This window comes from Chenopodium quinoa, unplaced genomic scaffold (assembly GCF_001683475.1).
Source record: "Chenopodium quinoa cultivar QQ74 unplaced genomic scaffold, ASM168347v1, whole genome shotgun sequence".
NCBI lineage: Eukaryota > Viridiplantae > Streptophyta > Magnoliopsida > Caryophyllales > Amaranthaceae > Chenopodium > Chenopodium quinoa.
In genome coordinates this window covers 2,370,993-2,389,543 of record NW_018742287.1, presented here as the reverse complement: position 1 = coordinate 2,389,543, position 18,551 = coordinate 2,370,993, and the positions used below count along the sequence as shown (strand labels likewise).

Here is an 18,551-nt window from a genome sequence, read left to right as displayed (position 1 = left end):
GATACATTAAATTTTCAGCGGAAATAAAATCCCTCGGAAATTTCCGACGGAATATTCCGCAAGAAAAGTTATTATCCGATGGAATATTCCGTCGGAAAATATAATTAAATAATAAAAAAATACTAACCCTAAAAAAACCCGGATCCCCCCCTTTTATTTCTCATTTCTCTCTCCTCTCCTCCTCTCCGCCTCTCTTCTCCTTCTCTCTCCTCTCTTCTTCTCTTTCTCTCTCCTTTCTCCTTCTCCTCTCATTCTCCTTCTTCGATCTCCTCCTTTTTCGATCTCCTCCTTTTCTCCTCTTGTATGATAAGCCTCCTTCTCTCCTCTTCTTCTCTTCAACGGCGACAACAACAACAACCACACCATGGCCACCGCGCAGCGACAACAACAACAACCACACCATGGTCACCGCACAACGAAAACAACAACACCAGCCCAATACCGCAGCAACGACAACAACACCGCAGCAACGACAATTAAAACAACTGTAGATCTAATTTAATTTGTTTTTTTTAAAAAAAAAAAACAATTCTGATTGTAATTAAATTTTTGATATAATTGTAATGTTATTTTATTAATTTCAGAAGATAATTGTATATTTATTTATTTTGTTTGATTTCAATTTTTTTTTGTTTATTTTTTCGAGTTTTGGTTGTTTCGATTTTTGGTTGTTTTGATTTTTGGTAAGGGAATTGGGGCTGGATCTAGGTTGATTTGGCGTTTTCCGATTTGTTTTTTTTTTCGTATTTTCTTGGTGGGTTAGGTTGTTGGTTAGGGTGGGTGGGGTACGTTTTGGTTATGGTGGGTGGGGGAAGTTTGGTCGGGTCTGGGTTGGGGGGTGGGGGGTCTGGTTTGGGTTGGGGCTGGTGGTGGTGGTGCTGTGTGGTGTGTGTGAGGTGGGCTGGTGTTAGGGTGGCGTGGTTAGGGTGGGTTGGGTGGGGGGTGGGCTGGTGGTGTGTGTGGGGTGTGCTGGTGTTAGGGTGGCGTGGTTAGGGTGGGTTGGGTGGGGTAGTCAGGTGGTAGGGGGCAGGGGGTGGGCTGGTGGTGGTGTGGGTGGGTAGGGGGTAGTCAGGGGGTAGGGGCAAGGGGTGGGCTGGTGGTGTGTGGGGATGTAGGCTAGTGGCGCTGGGTGGGGGTGGTCTGGGCAGTTGGGGTGGGGTGGGGGTGGTCTGTGTTTTTTTTTTTTTTTTTATTGACTTTTCCGACAGAATTTTCCGTCAGAATATATTTTTTCCGACGGAATTTTCCGTCGGAATGTACCTCTTCCAACGGAAAATTCCGTCTAAAACCTACCCACCTCCGACAGAAATTTCTGTCGGAAATTTACGACAGAATTTCAAATAAAGTCAAAAACAGCGCCGACAAAATTAGATCCGTCGGAAGACCGCCTTCCGACGGAATTTCCGCCGAAAAAGGTCGAATTTCCGATAAAGGTTGTTCCGACAGACTAACTCCGACGGAATTCCGTCGGAAAGCCAGATTCCGACTGGATTTCCTATGTTTCCGACAGAATTTTTCCGTCGGAATCTACCCTTTTTCTTGTAGTGAGTTCAACTTGTCCTCTTCCAAGAACCTTGATGGTAGAGTTGTTCCCCATGTAGAGGTCTTCTCCATCAACAACCTTTTGAAAGGTTTTGAACCAATGTTTATTCTTGCACACATGCCTTGAAGCCCCCGAATCAATCCACCATGAGTCATCATCCTGCACCATAAAAATGTTAGGATCCGTTGCATTTAAATCCAAACCGGAATTAAATTTAACCTCATGAATTGGATTACCTTTAGTGGGTGGGTCCTTGCTTTCAGTAGCACGGCCCTCCTTGGCTTTCTCCATCCTTTTCTTGAAAGAATAACAGTCCTTCTTGCGGTGTCTAATCTTACCGCATTCCCAATAAGCAAATTTGTTATTGTTTGCTTGCTTTTTGGACTTTCCTTTGGAAGAATTATTATTCTTCCTTTTACCACTAGTAGATGCACTAGCTCTTCCTTCATCTACCATGTTAACGGTAGATGTGCTAGGATTTCCATCCTTTGCACCTTCCATGGCACGAATCCCTTCTTCAATTTGAAGATGGGTGGCCAAACCGGACAATGTCATGTCTTCCTTTTTATGCTTTAAATCATGCTTAACATTTTTCCAACTAGGGGGTAACTTATCAATAATGCTTGAGACAACAAACAATTCATTCATGGCTATTCCATGTTGTTCCAAGCTACCATAGATACGTTGCAATTCATGAAATTGGTCCATTATGGACCAACCATCAACAAATTTAAAATTATTAAAATTACTTACTAAAAACTTCTTGCTTGATGCATCTTCCGCCATGTACTTGCCCTCTAAGGACTCCCAAAGCTCCTTAGCTGACTCAACATTTTGGTAGACATCAAACAAGTCATCCTCCATACCATTCAAGATATGACCACGACAAATAAAATCATCGTTGTCCCATTTCAACCTTTCCCGAACATTCTCCAAGGATTCATTCTCATGTTCACCAGGCCTTGGAGTACTTATGACATAGGCTACATTCAAAGATGTAAGAAGAAAATACATCTTCTTCTTCCATCTTCGGAACTCCACACCGTCAAACTTTTTAAGTTTAACAAAATTTGTGGTCAATTCTTTCACACTAGACATGCTTGATTAAATTCTGAGTTCTTAACCTCTTTAGATTGTTATGTTTTACAGTAATTCAAATAACAAAGAACTACTTAAGATTGTGGGAACAAAACCTAAATAGTGTATAATTAATATCAAATTATAAAACAATCCAAATACTAATCAAAGTATTACAAACCAAGCATCAAATATACAATGTAATTCAGAAATTACAAAAGAAAACACTAATGTGAAAAATTCTATACTTTCCTCAACTCCAAGCCTTCACCAAAAACATGAACATGAGAATGCATGTTGATGACCACTTGAGTCTCAATCCTTGATACTCTGTCTTAGGCATGTATACACTTTCTTGAAGAGGTTAATTTCCCCCACAACGGTGCTTGAGTTCAATCCGGAAATCCTCTTTGAGATACAAAAGACAACAATTCGTTCTTTGCACTAAGAATCGAAATAAAGATGACAAATTCACCAAGATTGGATTAATTGAAATATTTTTTCTCACAAATGTTTGCAAGAAATTTGAGAGAAAATGTGGAGAATACTTTTTGGAGAGATGAAGAATTAACTTCTGTATCTCTTCTTTCACGAAAATATGTCTTTTAATAAAAGACTCAACCGTCTGGAAAAACCACAAAACAGGGAGGCGCGGGCGCGACACAAGAGGCACAAGCACGCCACCTGGAAGCACGGGAGCTCCACTTTTCAACGCGGGTGCGCCTCCCAAAATCAGCGAGATTCCACAAGAAGGCAGTGAGGGGCGCGGTTTATGCGCGACCAGCAGCGCGGGCGCTCCACCAGGACGTGCGGGCGCGCCAACCACACCCTTCCAATTTGCTAATTCCCAGAGAGGTGCGCGGTTTAGGCGCGCTCTCTGCGCGGCCGCGCCTATCTTGCGCGGGCGCTCTTCATGGGCGCGAGCGCGCAACCATCAACACGCTAAATATCTAACACTAAGTAAGTACGATCTGTTGGCATTCATTAGTCATGAAATAAACCAACAGCATAGACAAATAATGGTCATTAAGGTTAGGATCAAAACGATCAAATATACACACATAAGGCACGTAGTCATAGTGATGCAATGAAGTTCGCAACCTATGGTCAAGTTCTATGTTCCACTATGGTCAGGTTTATTTGGTGTCAAAAGGGTACCATGGTTAAGAGTTTGGACGAGTTAGCAAGGCAGCCTCCCTTGAGGGTGTATGCCAACGGGCGGCTCCGCAAGTTTGTGATTAAATCGAATTCGACTCAAAAGTTTGGGTGGATTTAATAACTCGGATGAACCCTTATTCTCATGAACGTTTTCGGGTTGATAGAGCTTAAATCCCCTAGGGCTAAAATGTATGTAGAACACATACGGTTATTCAGAAAAATCGAAGGAGGCTAACAACGAGAAAAAAGTTGAACCGCAGAAAAAATTTCAAGACTGCCGCGCTCCGGCAAGAATTGTCGTGCCACGGTAAAAATCGCCGCATCACGACAAACTCTGCCGTGTCACAGCAACTCTGCCGTGCCACGGTGACAAGCGCACATTAGGGCGCGCTGTAAGGCATATAAATGGGTGATTTTGGATGTATTTAGGCCCGTTTTGGTCGTTTATTGCCTTGTTACACTCGTTTCCTTCATATTACGTGCTTCACGGGTTTCGGTCTGTTTTTGGTGTGTTAACAGGTATAGTTGACCAAGTTATGTCGAGTCCCAAACCATTGGTGCGTAATCAGGCTATTATCGATCCTAGTCCACCAAGCTAAGACTTTGTTGCGGTTCTCAAGGCCTTGAAAGGCAAGTTAAGTAGCAGGCAAGGCAGAACAGTTCACAAATATGACACCTGTTCACTATTTTGCTCATAACTTTCGGTATACAATTGATATTGGAGTGATTCTAATTGCATTGGAAAGTAGACTTGACAAGCTTTCCAACGATATATTGCACGCCTCAAACGGAGCTCTAGATAAGAAGTTGTGACTATTTTAAGAAGACCAAAGTGCCTGCAACCTTCCTGCCTATGCTTGCACGGTCGTGCCAGGCATTAGCACGGCAGTGCCCAATTCAGCACGGCCGTGCCATTTTCCAGATTCAGCACGACCGTGCCAGGCATTAGCACGGCAGTGCCAGGCATTAGCACGGTCGTGCCAAATTCAGCACGGCCGTGCCATTTTCCAGATTCAGCACGGCCGTGCCAAATTCAGCACGGTCGTGCCAAAATTGAATATATTGCGGATCAGCTACTGACATGCTTGCACGGCCGTGCCACTTCTAGCACGGCTGTGCTGATTTACGAAGGGCAGCCTGCGCAATTGCTTTCTAAATTAAAACATATATATATATATATAACCCTATTGTGAGGGTTAAGAGGGAGATTTAGAGACAGTTTTAGAGATAGTTTTTGAGAGCCTTTGTAGAGAGTTATTGGAGAACGTTCTTAGTATTAGAGATTCATTAGTTTTCTTAGAGATTATTCTAGCGATTTTAGTTTTCTTGGATTGATTTGAAGCAAGATTTGTGAAGATTCTTTGTATTATTCATTGACGACGGATATCAAAAATATGAACTTTTCCATTGATTCGCATCAATACAATTGGTATTATTCATTCTTGTTTATTAATCAAGCTTTATTATTCCTTAATCAGAATTCATGTTTATATCTATTATGCTTTTGGAATTCATTATTGCTTTGATTATGAATATGTGTGAGTAGTCTCCTAGCTAGGGTTTCGGGATGAAACCCGGCCTAGGTAACCTATGTAATTGAGGATTGATTTTGATAAACGGATTGTGATTAAATTGATTATATGCGATTTCATGTTAATTCATTATAATAGGAGTAGCTAACCTAGAATCTTGAATTTGATTGCATGATATCCTTGATTTGAACAAGAGATTGTGAATTGAGTATTTCATTGTTGAATGTGGTTTGATTATGTATCGAGTAATGTTAAGTGCATGAGAAATCCAAGCTTAATAATGCCCGTTGTCTTCCTACCTTATGATATTGATCAGACATATAGTCTTTGCATATCCCGTTTGTCTCTGTGATTCCTTGTTGCGTAGTTACCGATGGTTTGGTGAATTCCCGTCTTCCCTAGTGTCTTAGTTTATCTGGTTTATCCCATCTTATTAGCAGTATTTTAGAACACCATTTTCCATTGATTTCGAACTAGCTTAGGTTTAAGATTGATTTGCAATTACTCTCGTTCCTTGTGGACCGAACCTTTATTTGCCATTGTACTTGGTTATAGGGTGTTCGTATAAGTATTGTTTGATTGAGAGTTAGATTGTAGCGACCGATTTAACCCTCGTCACACGGCAGTTCTGCCGTTGCGCGGTAATTAAGAAATTTAATCGGTGCCTCTGTTTTTTCGATCGCGATCAAGTTATTCAATTTTTCCTACGAGGCGAACCTAAATACGACGCTAAAATGTCAATGCATATGCAAAAAAAGCCAAATTAATCACAGGAATATGATTCAAGAATCTTTCAAGTCTCATCCACTCATCTTAATTAAATACCGATCACTCAAATCGATAAGTAACTAAGAATCCTGCCCAGAAGAGTCGCCAAATTGTAGTCGTCATTCGAAGCGCGCGCCTATTTAAGCATGTTGTGAATATTCTTTGCACTCATAGGAAGTGGGAATTGACATGCGATTAGGGACACGATTAGGGAAAAAGCAAAGTAGGGAGCCGCCAACAAGTTTTTAAGGAACTTGTAAACCGTTCACGGATCATTTAAGGAAACCACGATAAAGGGACAACGATATGCAATAACGATTGACCCGTGAAGGTTACACCCCATTCATAATCCATGAGATTACTAACTCCATATCGTTCGGAACCACAAAAGGAGGATCGGGGATGATGGTACGAAGTGAGTCATGGATTCACATTTGCCCATATTGACCTCTACTCGATTCTTATAGTGAAAAGTATTCCTTGCGATCTCAAAGGCATGCAAACAAAGATTCAATTTACTCCAAACTAACATTAGACAAAATTGGTTGAATGTTCATGCAACAAATAATTCTAATTATTAGTGATCACTTGATTAAACAATAAGATTAAAAAGGAACCTGAACCGGTCGTCCAAATTATCTTATTAGGCGTTATATTCAATTACATATTCCAACATGCAATATGCTGATCAATAAATATAATAAAATCAACATCAACATCAACATTGGAAGCAATTCAACCATAATAACGTTAGTCAAATCAAATCATAATAATAACCCTAACCATAATACTAGCAATAAGAATAAAAATAAGAGTAATTAAGAGATTAATTACTCACGTTCCGTGCTTCTTTAAATCGCTACATCATGAATAAATTGTTAGTAACTTCAAGGAAAATAATAAATAATAATGGAAATTAAATTTAATTAAACTAGAGTTGATTTGGTGCCAAACCCTCAAACAGTTCTACCTTTCACGCCTTGGTTTAAGTTTAGAACCTCGGGTAAAGTACGGACTCCGGGAAGTGCTTATGGGATGTATTGTGGAAGAATAGGGAAGGCTAGTGTTTAGGCTAGAGCATAAGAGAGAAAGAGAGAATGATTTGGTGCCCCGAAACTGGTGAAATCAGCTTTGTATTTATAGAGAAAATATGAGGGGTGATGCATGGAACCGCAGAATTGAAGTGCCGCAAAGAAATTAAACCTAAAAATTGTCGTGTCACGGCGCATATTGTCGGGACACGATACAGTTTGCCGTGACGCAACGCAATTTGTCGTGACACAGCAAAACATGCCGTGACGCGGCATTTTTGCCGTGGCACGGCAAATCAGTTTTCATGAATTCGGTCTAAATTCATTTTATCTTTTTCTTAAGCATGAAGCACGTGATAATTAGGCGTCGTTTCAGCTATTCCGAACTTATTTCTGGCTTAGGGTTTTATTATTTATTAATCGAGCTTAATAAATAAATAACAAGAAATGAATTAAAAGGGTTTGAGCTAAAATGTGAGTTAGACTGAGTTTGAATAAATGTTTGGACTGATTTGTTAATTGAATATGTTTGACTGAATATGGATTTTAAGTACTCTCGAGATTAAATACTCGACCCAACCAATAATGGCGGTGAAATGTTATTCATCATCGGGTTTGATTGTGGGGAGACATTTTTAGGTGTCTATAGATATGAACTAGAACTCATTGATTAAAACTAAGCTAAAATACTTAAAATCGAAATTATTTCAAACAAAACCGAACATGACCAACTCGATTATGACCAACCCAATTCAAACAAAACCGAATATAACCAACTCGATTATGACCAACCTGATCACGATCCATGCAAAAAACAACCTAACCGAACCAACCTACTAGTTTTCAAAACCCAACCTGACTCATTTCAAGCCGATCCAAAACTGATTGTCAACCCAAAAAAGACGGTGCTACCCAAACCAATCCAGACAAAATATTCCAACACTTACTACCCCATATTAAGATTACCCAACAGAAAGGGAAATATAGAACAATTAACCAAACCCCGTGCCTTGGACTGATTAATTATTAAAATATAATAAGGCAGTCCTTCGCGAAGGGGCCAAAGAGCTCAGTGGGGTAACTGGCATCAGCAAATCCCAAGCTCTGCTTTATTTTTTTAGCATCACTTTCCAACCCTGCACCATCAACAGAGATGGTATGGCATACAAACATTACATTATAATATTATTATTATCTTTCAATTCCATCACTTCATCTTCTATTCATTTATGGCTTCTTTCTTGAATCTCGTTGTTTCCATTAATTCCTTCTTCCTTAATTTACCTCCTCTTCAAATACAAGTATGTATAATAAACTACATCTTTCATTTCATTTTTTTTTTTATTAATTAGTTTTAAATAATTTTATCCACTTGACTTTTATACAATAAACATTGATGTTTTCAAATTTCATCAACCCTTGCAAATTGCAATATAATATATGAATAAAACCGGCTTTAATTAAATCTTACATTATCTATGTTTTTGTATCTGCATTGTTTTCATTAGCTAAAGATTTTTATTTTCTTTTTTCTTTTTAGTTGATATAACATAAGAAATCAATGAACACATCTAGTAGCTCGGCAAATGAAGCATTTGAAGGATGTGTACATGTACCACAACCAAGGGAAGGGCTACACGAATCCGGCCCACCGCCTTTTCTAACGAAAACGTATGATATCGTCGAAGATCCGAGAACGGATGATATTATTTCATGGAGTAGAGGAAATAATAGCTTTGTTGTAAGAGATCCACAAAGTTTCTCCATCAATCTTCTTCCCAAATATTTCAAGCATAACAATTTTTCAAGCTTTGTGAGGCAGCTCAATACTTATGTGAGTTACATAATAGCCCTAAACTTTAAATAGTTTAATTTATGGTATGCAATTTTATTTTATTTATTGGATTTAATATTGCTTCCTCAAAGTAGAAAGAATTGATTCTTACGTTGCTGATTGATTGTACTTACCACTTGCTATTTCTAGCTGTGTTTTTTGAAAAGTGCAATATTGGTTCCCTTGACTTGTTATATTATAGGCCTATAGTTGTTACTTGTTAAGTGTAATGTTTTTGATTTGGATTGTCTAATTTCTTATTCATTTTAACCGGCTTGGTTTTATACCCATTTCATAATATACAACCGATATACTATTCGATTAAAATTAGATTGTCTAAATTCTTAAGTTTTGTTCAAACTGGTTTTTAAACCCATATAAAAATATGCTATCTCTATCTTAATTTTTTATTACAGAACACTCACCTGGGGGGAATAAGGGAAATCCTCCCAAGGCAAATTTGATGAGAATCGAACCCAGATCTCTTACTTTAAATTCGAGAGACTTGATCAACTGAGCCAAGCCTCCTTCTCAAACATTAAAGATAAATAAAGAGCCATTCCGAGAAATGAACTCTAGTATACGTGATTAATGGTGTGATTTTTTTCTACTAATTTTATATATAAGATCATAAATGTACCCATTTCAATATATACTATTTCAACTACATCCGAATTTTTATTTAAAGTATACGTGATTAACGGCTAACGCTGTGAACTTGCTTTTACTAATATTAGATATAAGTTCATAAAAGTTGATATTAGTTCCTTGATTGACTTTCTGCTTCTTGAGGTTGAAACTTGCTCATTATTATACACAATTCAGTATGTACATTGGAGAAAGGGAAAGAGGAGTGAAAATATCACATTATAAGTTAAAAGGAGTTATTTTGTTCTACTATATATCACCAATTGGGTATATTTTTACCTTCCTCTGACATGTAAAATGGCTCAGGTTTTCACCAAATAGTCATATGAAAAAAATACTATGGTAATGTTGGAATATGTGGGAATTAAATTGCTTACTTAATATTAATGAAATTTTTCTAAATTTTTTTGATTCGCAATTTGGGAAGTAATTTCTCATAGGAATTTCTATTTACCTAGGGAGACATAAGAAACTAAATTCCTACGTCTTGTGGGAAGTGAAATTTTCTGGGATTTTCTAGTTTCCCATTCCACCATTTTTTGCCAACCAAACAACTCTCCCTAATTACAATTCCTTGGATTTTCCAATTTCTATATTTTCTTATGTCAACCAAACATTACCTATATACTCCATCTATTTCAAAATAAATGAACAAGTTAAACTGAACACGTATGCCAATGTAAAACTTTGACTAGTAATATATTTAAAGACTTTTTGTCAGAAAATATATTTAAGGACTTTTTGTCAGAAACATCTGTTAAATGCAATTTTTTATGAGAAACTACCTAATAAAAAAATGTTGTAAGTATTAAAACAAATAATGTTGTAAAAAACCATTATTCGTCGGATTTCCGTCTTTAATTAATTTCTCCGGCGTTGACCACCCTTGACCTGTCACATGATTTGAATTAACCAAATTCTCACCTTTATCTCCACAATTCGGTGCCCAGCATCCCCATTTCGTCCTTGTATTCGGTCACATGAGGGCTTGTGTTGGTTTTGGGGATGCATGAGGGTGGTATGGGGGGTGTTTTGAGGTGGATTTGGGTGTTGTGGTGGTGGGTCAAAATCGTACGGTGATGAGGCGGTGATAAGGAAGGTGGCATTGTTGATGGGGCATGGAAAAAAAAGTTTTAAAAGATCACGTGATCGGCAAGTGGGTGGTCAACGCCGAAAAAATTAGTCATCGGTGAAAATCCTGTGAAGGGTAGTCGTGTACAACATTTTCATTTTAATAGGTAGTTTTTTTACAACATTTTTTTATTAGGTAGTTTCTCACAAATAATGGCTTTTAATAGGTAGTTTCTAACAAAAAGCCCTATATTTAATTGTCAATAAGTATAAATTTTGAAAAGTTGATATTTAGAAAATGTACATTGAGACAATTCTAATAAGTACCCATATAACTATATTTTTTTTCTTATTGATAAATCATTAACATTGGTCAAAGTGACTTATGTGAATAGTGCGAAAAATCAAATGGGGTATTTTTTTGAAATGAAGGGGTAAAAGACATAAACTCACATCAAGGAGATAGACATTGTGAGTTCAATTCATGTATAAGGCAACTTAAAGTTTTGAACATTTCAATATGCCACGGTCTAATGTCAAAAGCTCAACTGAATCAAAAGTTAAAGGAAAAATTGCCCGGAATAATCCCACCTTTGGAGCATCAGCTAAAAACAATCCCACCTTCGGATTATTTTTAAATAATCCGACCTTTACACCCATTCCGCTCAAAATGGTCCTAAGTGACCGGTTACCTGATAAATAGGTTTTTTTTTTGGTTTAAAGTACACGTGTCACAACATAATTAGTCAAAAAAAAATTAATTTTAATTTTTTTTAAGAAAAGATTATTACTAATTAATTTTAATTAACTAGTTTAAAACTAAATTCTCTAAAATTAATTAAAATTAAAATCCATTTTGGTTTCAAAAAAAAAATAATAATAATTAAAAATTAAAAAAAATTGCCCCAGCCCCGACCACCTCTCCACCCCACCATCGTCCCAGCTCCTCCACGCTTAGAGCGTCGTCCCAGACCGGACGCTCACCGCCCCTACCCCAGCCTCTTCCGTTGCCTCTAAACCACCAAACCCATTATCGAAAATCCGTAATCAAGGCATGGGAAGGAGAGGAGGGCTGAAATCGCGGCGTGTGAAGGGGAGAGGGGCTGAATTCGGGGCGAGGGTAAGGGGAGGTGGCCGGAAAAAGGACAGGGATAGGGGAGGGAGCAGAAAACGTGGCGGAGAAGGGGAGGGAGGTCGTGATCTGGACGGCCGGACGGATGGAGAAGAGTTTTTCAAGTGTAGTTGGTGGTTCAAGGGGAAGGGGGAAGGGAGTTGGCGTTTCAAGGGGTAGGACAGTCGGCGCGGCGCTTCGGCGCCGGTGGGCAGGCAACGTGGAGGGCCGGTGGGAGTGAGCAACCATGGAGGGTGATTGGGCTGGTGGGGGTATTTTCTTTTTAAATGAAACAAGTGGTTTTTAAATTAATTAAGTATTTTTTTTTTATATATTTTAGACCAATCAGCTGCCAACACGTGTCATGTAACTTGTTATAACAAGTTAAATGACCGCTTAGGACCATTTAAAGCGGATTGAGTATAAAAATCAGATTATTTAAAAATAACCCAAAGGTGGGGTTATTTTTAATGGACACTCCAAAGGTGGGATTATTGTGGGCAATTTTTCCAAAGTTAAACGGGTGGCTGGAGTCCCAGGTTTGGATTTATCCTTTATTAAGCCCCTTCACATGAGATCTCTCTTATATTGACATGTGGATGTAACAAGAGCCTCTTCATCCTTAACGCTGAATATTCCATTTTGAAATATTTAGGGGGATAGATCAGATGTAGTTTGATCTTGTGACCTTCTTGGCTCGTTGACTTAATACCATCCATATTTATATCGCAAAGAATCAACTCAACTAACCAAAGGTTAAGATAATTCTTAGAGTTCCAAGTTTTGATAAGTTTGCTCTATAATTTTGCAAATAAGTTTAAATGATTTTGACAAATTCACATCAATAATGATCATTTTAAGTTTTTTTTTTTCCTTCATTACTTTTAGTTGTAGGTAATTATATATTTACTTTTACAATCACTATTTGGTTCTATCGTGTCTTTCAATCAACCATCTATTTTAATCAACTAGTTAAAAAGGGGAAAAATTGATTACAATGACACCACTTATTGACAAGGTGCATAGAACAACACAACCTATTCATCAATAGACAACCAACACCACCACCTATTGTCTTGGGTGCGTATAATAACATAAATGATAACAAAGGTTGGAGATTCCACCAAGAATCTTATATATTTAATTATTTTTCTTTATCCCTTTATCAATTATTTTTAAACCCCTCACGTGACATTCATTCCCTTTGTTGCAATTCTGGCAAAACTGGAAGTCACTACTTAGATTTTCCACATTTTTTGAATTCCTATCACTTTTTTCTCTCAACAATTCCTCTAAACAAAAGTTAATAGAGCAAAAAAACGTAGCTATGGGGAAACAAGACATAGGGACTTAGGGAGTAAGAATTTATATTGTTCGTTCTATTATTTAAATGTTTTGTTTGTTTTAATTAAAATAATTCCTTTGTTCCATAATAATTAATACGGTAAAAAATGATACATTTATTAATGCATAAGTATAATCATCTATATATAATAACATTACTAATAGAAAACTATTAAAAAGTTAATATTATTAAACTACACATTAATCTCTAGTTATAAATATTTTACATGATATAAGTTGTTTATAAAACATTACTACAAAATCCAGTTAAAGTTCATACGTAAATAGTGAAAAAATATCAAAGTTTGTTAATTATTAAGAAGAAAAATTTGTCAGAAAGGTATTTAATGTTCAATTTTTTATGAAGAAGGACCTTATATGTTCAAATTGGTGAAAAAGGTCCTTATAAGTCACTTTTGTTGTGATGAGAGACCTTGACATTGGAATATGGCCATTGACTTCAATTTTCCGGCGTGGACTATCATGTGTGTGGCACGTGATGTTTAAAAAAGGCCCTTTCCTTCAATTTTCTTAGTGGTGCTTTCAAGCTTAGATTGATATTTACCCTACCAGTAGTGTAGTATTTATGATGATCTGTTATCATAATTTTATGTTTAAAATTATCTATTCAGATCATAATCAGACATCATAAATGTAGTTCATACATAAACGTAAATGAAAACAAAGGTTATACAATAATTTGCAAACAAATTCAATGGATTTTGCCTCTTGCATTTTATCAATTACAATGGTTATTGAATTATTATAATCATGCAGGGATTTCGAAAGGTAGATCCAGACAAATGGGAGTTTGCTAATGAGTTATTCCTTAAGGGGCAAAAGCATCTCTTAAGGAACATAAGGAGGAGAAAGGCAGCTTCTCAACAACATCAATCTACCCATAATTTGGAATCCTGTGTTGAAGTGGGTACGTTCGGATTAGATGTCGAGATCGATAGGCTAAGGCGGGACAAGCAGGTGCTTATAGCTGAGCTAGTGAAGTTAAGGCAGCAACAAACGCACACAAAAACTTATCTCCAACTGATGGAGCAAAGACTAAAAGGTACTGAACAAAAACAGCAGCAGATGATGAATTTCTTGGCGAGGGCGCTTCAGAATCCTGATTTTTTACACCAATTAGCTCAGCAGAAGGAAAGAAGGAAGGAACTTGTGGATGAGATTTCTAAGAAGCGCCGAAGACCAATCAAACAAGGTCCTAGCAATAGCACTAGTACTAGTTTCGGAACTGAAACAGCAGGGGTACTGTTTGATGTTAAGGATGAGCCTGTTGATTTACAGGATATGCCTCAGTTTGAAGACTCTGAATTGGATATACTTGCGATGGAAATGTCAGGAACACCTGCTGCAATTGATGATACTATCGCGATTGTGCCTCAGGAGGAAGATGTACTTCACACAGAGCATGAGGAAATGGGTAGAGATTTATCGACACTTGATGATGGTTTCTGGGAAGAATTCTTAAATAAAAAGATTGAAGAAGATAGTGGGTTGCTGAATGCTGATGAAATAATGGAAGAGGAAGACGTAATTGTGCTGGTTGAGAGGCTCGGTGAATTGGGTTCTAGACCCCCTCCTTAGATATGCTCATCAGATCCCTTGTTTGCAGTCTGCACCACTGATCCTAGCTAAGCTAGCTGCTAAAGAAGTATTAGTATTGTTTTGACAGGTTGTTTGGAAATGGAATTTCTTCCTACCTGATCGTATCGTAGCCTGGAAACTGGTAAAAACCATTCAGAATTTTTGCTGATATCTGCTGTAATAGTAGCAATGCAGTTTCTCATTTTACAATTAGTATCTCAGCTTGATTTTCCATCTAGTAGATGGTTGACTATCTTTGTGATGAACACCTTTTGATCATTTTAAACCCATAATATCCCCCTGTTATTAATAGGGTTATTTTTGGTAAACTAGACTCAAACATCATTGCTAGCATCTCATCGATTAGATCACGTGTAGGAGTAACCGATTTGTCTTTGTTACAATGGCTGTTTATTGCATCAATGTGATCGTCGAGTTACTTGACACATAACTAAAGATGACACTAGGTTGGGTTGGCTTGTGGCACAATCTAACACACAAAAAAGTATAGCATAGCACAAGCATGGGGTAGGCATGGCATGACAAGATATTGTGTGTTGCCAGACCTAGGGCATGTTATTTTTGAGAAAGTACAACACGGCATGACAGTGTGACATGATAAAACATGCTTAAAAAAAGTTAATATTTGTCTTAGACATATAAGCACAATATGGCACTGAGTGCTCGACACATCATGGTGGCACTTGGACCTGGATAAGCTTGAGCTACCCATTTGCAAATTTCTAAATAACACTTAATAGGTGAGCTCATGGCTCACACTATTTTTACTGGCATGAAATTTTAAATTATAAGTTTAAAATATCATTTATAAATCGTTTTGTTTTTCTCTTATGTTTTTGTACTGGTAGGCTGAGAATGAAAAGCTTGAATTTCGAATATTTTCTTGTTAAGTTGAATGTGGGTATTTTCACAACATTTATACATCTGCATGGTAGTATGGTACTATACATTCAGACAAAGAGTGGCTCTACAAATCTTCAGGATAACAAAGAATGAAGTTTTATAAGGTCTAGAACAAAGTTATTATTGTTTATAAATGGGTGGGGTAGTTGATGGTGCGTCCATTCCATCATTTGTGATGGAACATGGTAGTATGGAGAGCATGGTCTTATGAATTCTATATAAACAAATAGATAAAATCTACTTGTAATAGATTAAATTATGACAGAAAAGGTTACAGGACTGGTACAAGTTTATGAATAATGTAATGAAGAAGTTTTTTTCATCCTCTCTCTCTCAAAGTTATTCTTGTTTGACAATAACTGATTAAAAAAATAAAAATAAAATAAAATAAATAAATAAATAAAACCTTTTAGGGACAAAGTGAATATTGGGTTTCACTATTAAGACTTTTAAGAGTGTACTGACTTCATCACTTATTAATTGAATTGAACTTATCTGAATAAACTAGACTAATGAGAGTGAGGGATAACTCAAGTGATTAGAGCACTCCTCCCAATTTCAAGAGATCATGGGGTCGATTCTCATCACCCGTCCTTGTGGCTCTAAATAAAAATTAAAAAAAAAATAAAAAAAAAAAAAAAATAAATAAATAAACTGAACTAATGAACTTTTTAGAACTTGCTATGGCAATATGGCTATGAATTGAAATTGGATAGTATGGTACTCCGTAGACCTTATAAAGACTCCATTTATTTTAACAAAACACATCTTCCAAGATTTTCCATGATAAATACAAAGTAGTATTCAAGGGAAGACATAATTTGTCAAAGTAATGTAATTTTCCTTTGTTTGTTTTCTTATAAGAAAAATTATAGAAAACAATAATATGAGTGCAATGGAGGAGATGGACAGTAAGAAGGGAAAAGATTCAAAAAGAATTTATACACCAAGTACAAAGGAAAATACATATAATAAGTGATATTCAAAATTAATAAATCAAATGGTTTCAAAAAAAAAATTAATAAATCAAATTATTACAATGTTCACAATAATTAAAAATGACATTTTAAACTATTTTTTAAATGGTATATGTTAAAGCAAAAATTGCGCATACCACAAATTAAAGAACATAAGAGACAAACCCAAAGAATATGAACCCTAAATAACATACAAGTTTAATAAAAGGAATAAGAACATTGAAGAGCATAAAGAATAAAATAAAAGAGCATAAACACCCAAAAGAAAATAAGAGTTAAAACCAACGAACATGAACCTAGAAGAACATATTACGGAGTATTCAAGTAAAAAGAACATATTTTGTATCATTCAATCTTAAATAACATAGTTTAATTTGTATTGTAAATAACATATAATTCAAACCCAAAGAATAAATTGATCAGACTGAAACAACATACAAGTACTACATTCTAATTAAATAAAAATGAATATGGATCACAAAAAGATAAAAGAACACAAAAATAGAAGGAAAAACAAAAGAGTACAAAAGCTAAAAATAAATTGAAAAATACATATTCTTTCAATAAGGAATTAGTCATTTAATTACATCTCTCGATCTATTATTAGACCACAAAATCAACTCCAAAATTGCAATTTGAATCACTTTAAAATTCAGAATTTATTATTATTTCTCTATGTATACAGTATATATTTTCTCTCTATACAAAAAATAAAATTATTTGTCTCTCCAAAATTGTCCTATGTATGTGAAGTATTATAACAAATACGTTGAATCAAGGAAGAATTCGTTTTCGTTTCTTTTTTTCCCCTTACAATCATAGCAGCACACCTTGGTATATAGTGAAAATTTCATTGTGGTTCTTGGATTAGTTTGTACTAGAACGCATCAAAGCTCGGTATTATTTCCACACATTAAGTAGGTTATTGTGAAACCCAACAAGCGGTGCAAAAAACCTCTTGTAAATATTTTTGGTACATAAAATTAAAACTTTATATAAATTTTAACAAATTTAACAAGATTTTACGAATAATATTTCAAATTAAGTTATGTTTATTCGTGAATATAAAATTTTGACAAGTTAATTTACACAGTTTTGGATTGGTTTCATTGTATAGGGATTATTATAGCTTTCCTTTTGGACGTACTTATTTAGCTTAGAACTAGATACATTTGACTAAGTGACAGAATTATTGCTGAAGTACTTATTTAGCTTAGAACTAGATACATCTGCAATTATGTAGCTTTCCTTTTAGACGTCGTTGTTTATAATAATGGTAGTTGGCAAATCTTAAGAAAATACCCAAGTTGGAATGTAGGACCAACTTGTCTTGAATAGATTGATGATTGTTTATTCTCTGTCTTCTTCTCTTCTTTAAAGAACAAAAGTCTCTAATGTGTAACAATGAACAAATTACAATCATCACAGGGGTAGAATGGTAATTTAGTCTTTATTTGGAATTCAAAGGTTACTAAAATTCACATAAGACCATCTCTCAGAAGGGAAAAAAAAAAAACAAAAAAAAAACAAAAAAAAAACAAAAACAAAAAAAAAAAGAAAGAAAGTGGATGGGATTACAAATCAATAGTACCATTTCAATAATTTTGATTACCATTAAAATCGTCTAAAGTATCTTTACTCAACGTCTAATGCACCCAAATTACCCAACTCCACCCATTCAACATCATTTTATAAAAAATTAATTTAAATATGGTATTGAAGACCAACACAATTAAGAGAAAAGAGTACGTAGAAAGTGATTTTTATTTTAAAGTTTTTTTAAAAAAAAAAAGAAAAACGTTAAAAAACACCTCCTTACTATAGGAGTTACTTGGTAAAAAAAGTGTAGGGTGTAATGATTCGCATTGATAGCCAGATAGGATAAAGTTAAGAGAGAAAACGTTAATGATGGGTAAATTGAGAGAGAAGTGTGA

General features: G+C 35.9%; 1 protein-coding gene across 3 annotated transcripts; it reads left to right on the top strand.

The window, feature by feature from the left end:
• The first annotated feature begins 8,163 nt into the window (after window positions 1-8,163).
• On the top strand, window positions 8,164-14,926 carry LOC110685407 (heat stress transcription factor A-6b-like). Of its 3 annotated transcripts, none has more exons than XM_021861950.1 (3): window positions 8,164-8,265; window positions 8,650-8,943; window positions 13,895-14,926. In XM_021861950.1, exons 2-3 carry the CDS (start codon window positions 8,671-8,673, stop codon window positions 14,714-14,716), a joined length of 1,095 nt encoding a protein of 364 aa, XP_021717642.1. In that variant the 5' UTR covers window positions 8,164-8,265; window positions 8,650-8,670; the 3' UTR covers window positions 14,717-14,926. The 3 variants fall into 3 exon arrangements, with proteins under 3 accessions (XP_021717642.1, XP_021717633.1, XP_021717635.1); XM_021861941.1 differs by lacking the exon at window positions 8,164-8,265 and adding an exon at window positions 8,280-8,410; XM_021861943.1 differs by lacking the exon at window positions 8,164-8,265 and having other exon boundaries at window positions 8,425-8,943.
• The last annotated feature ends 3,625 nt before the right edge of the window (window positions 14,927-18,551 follow it).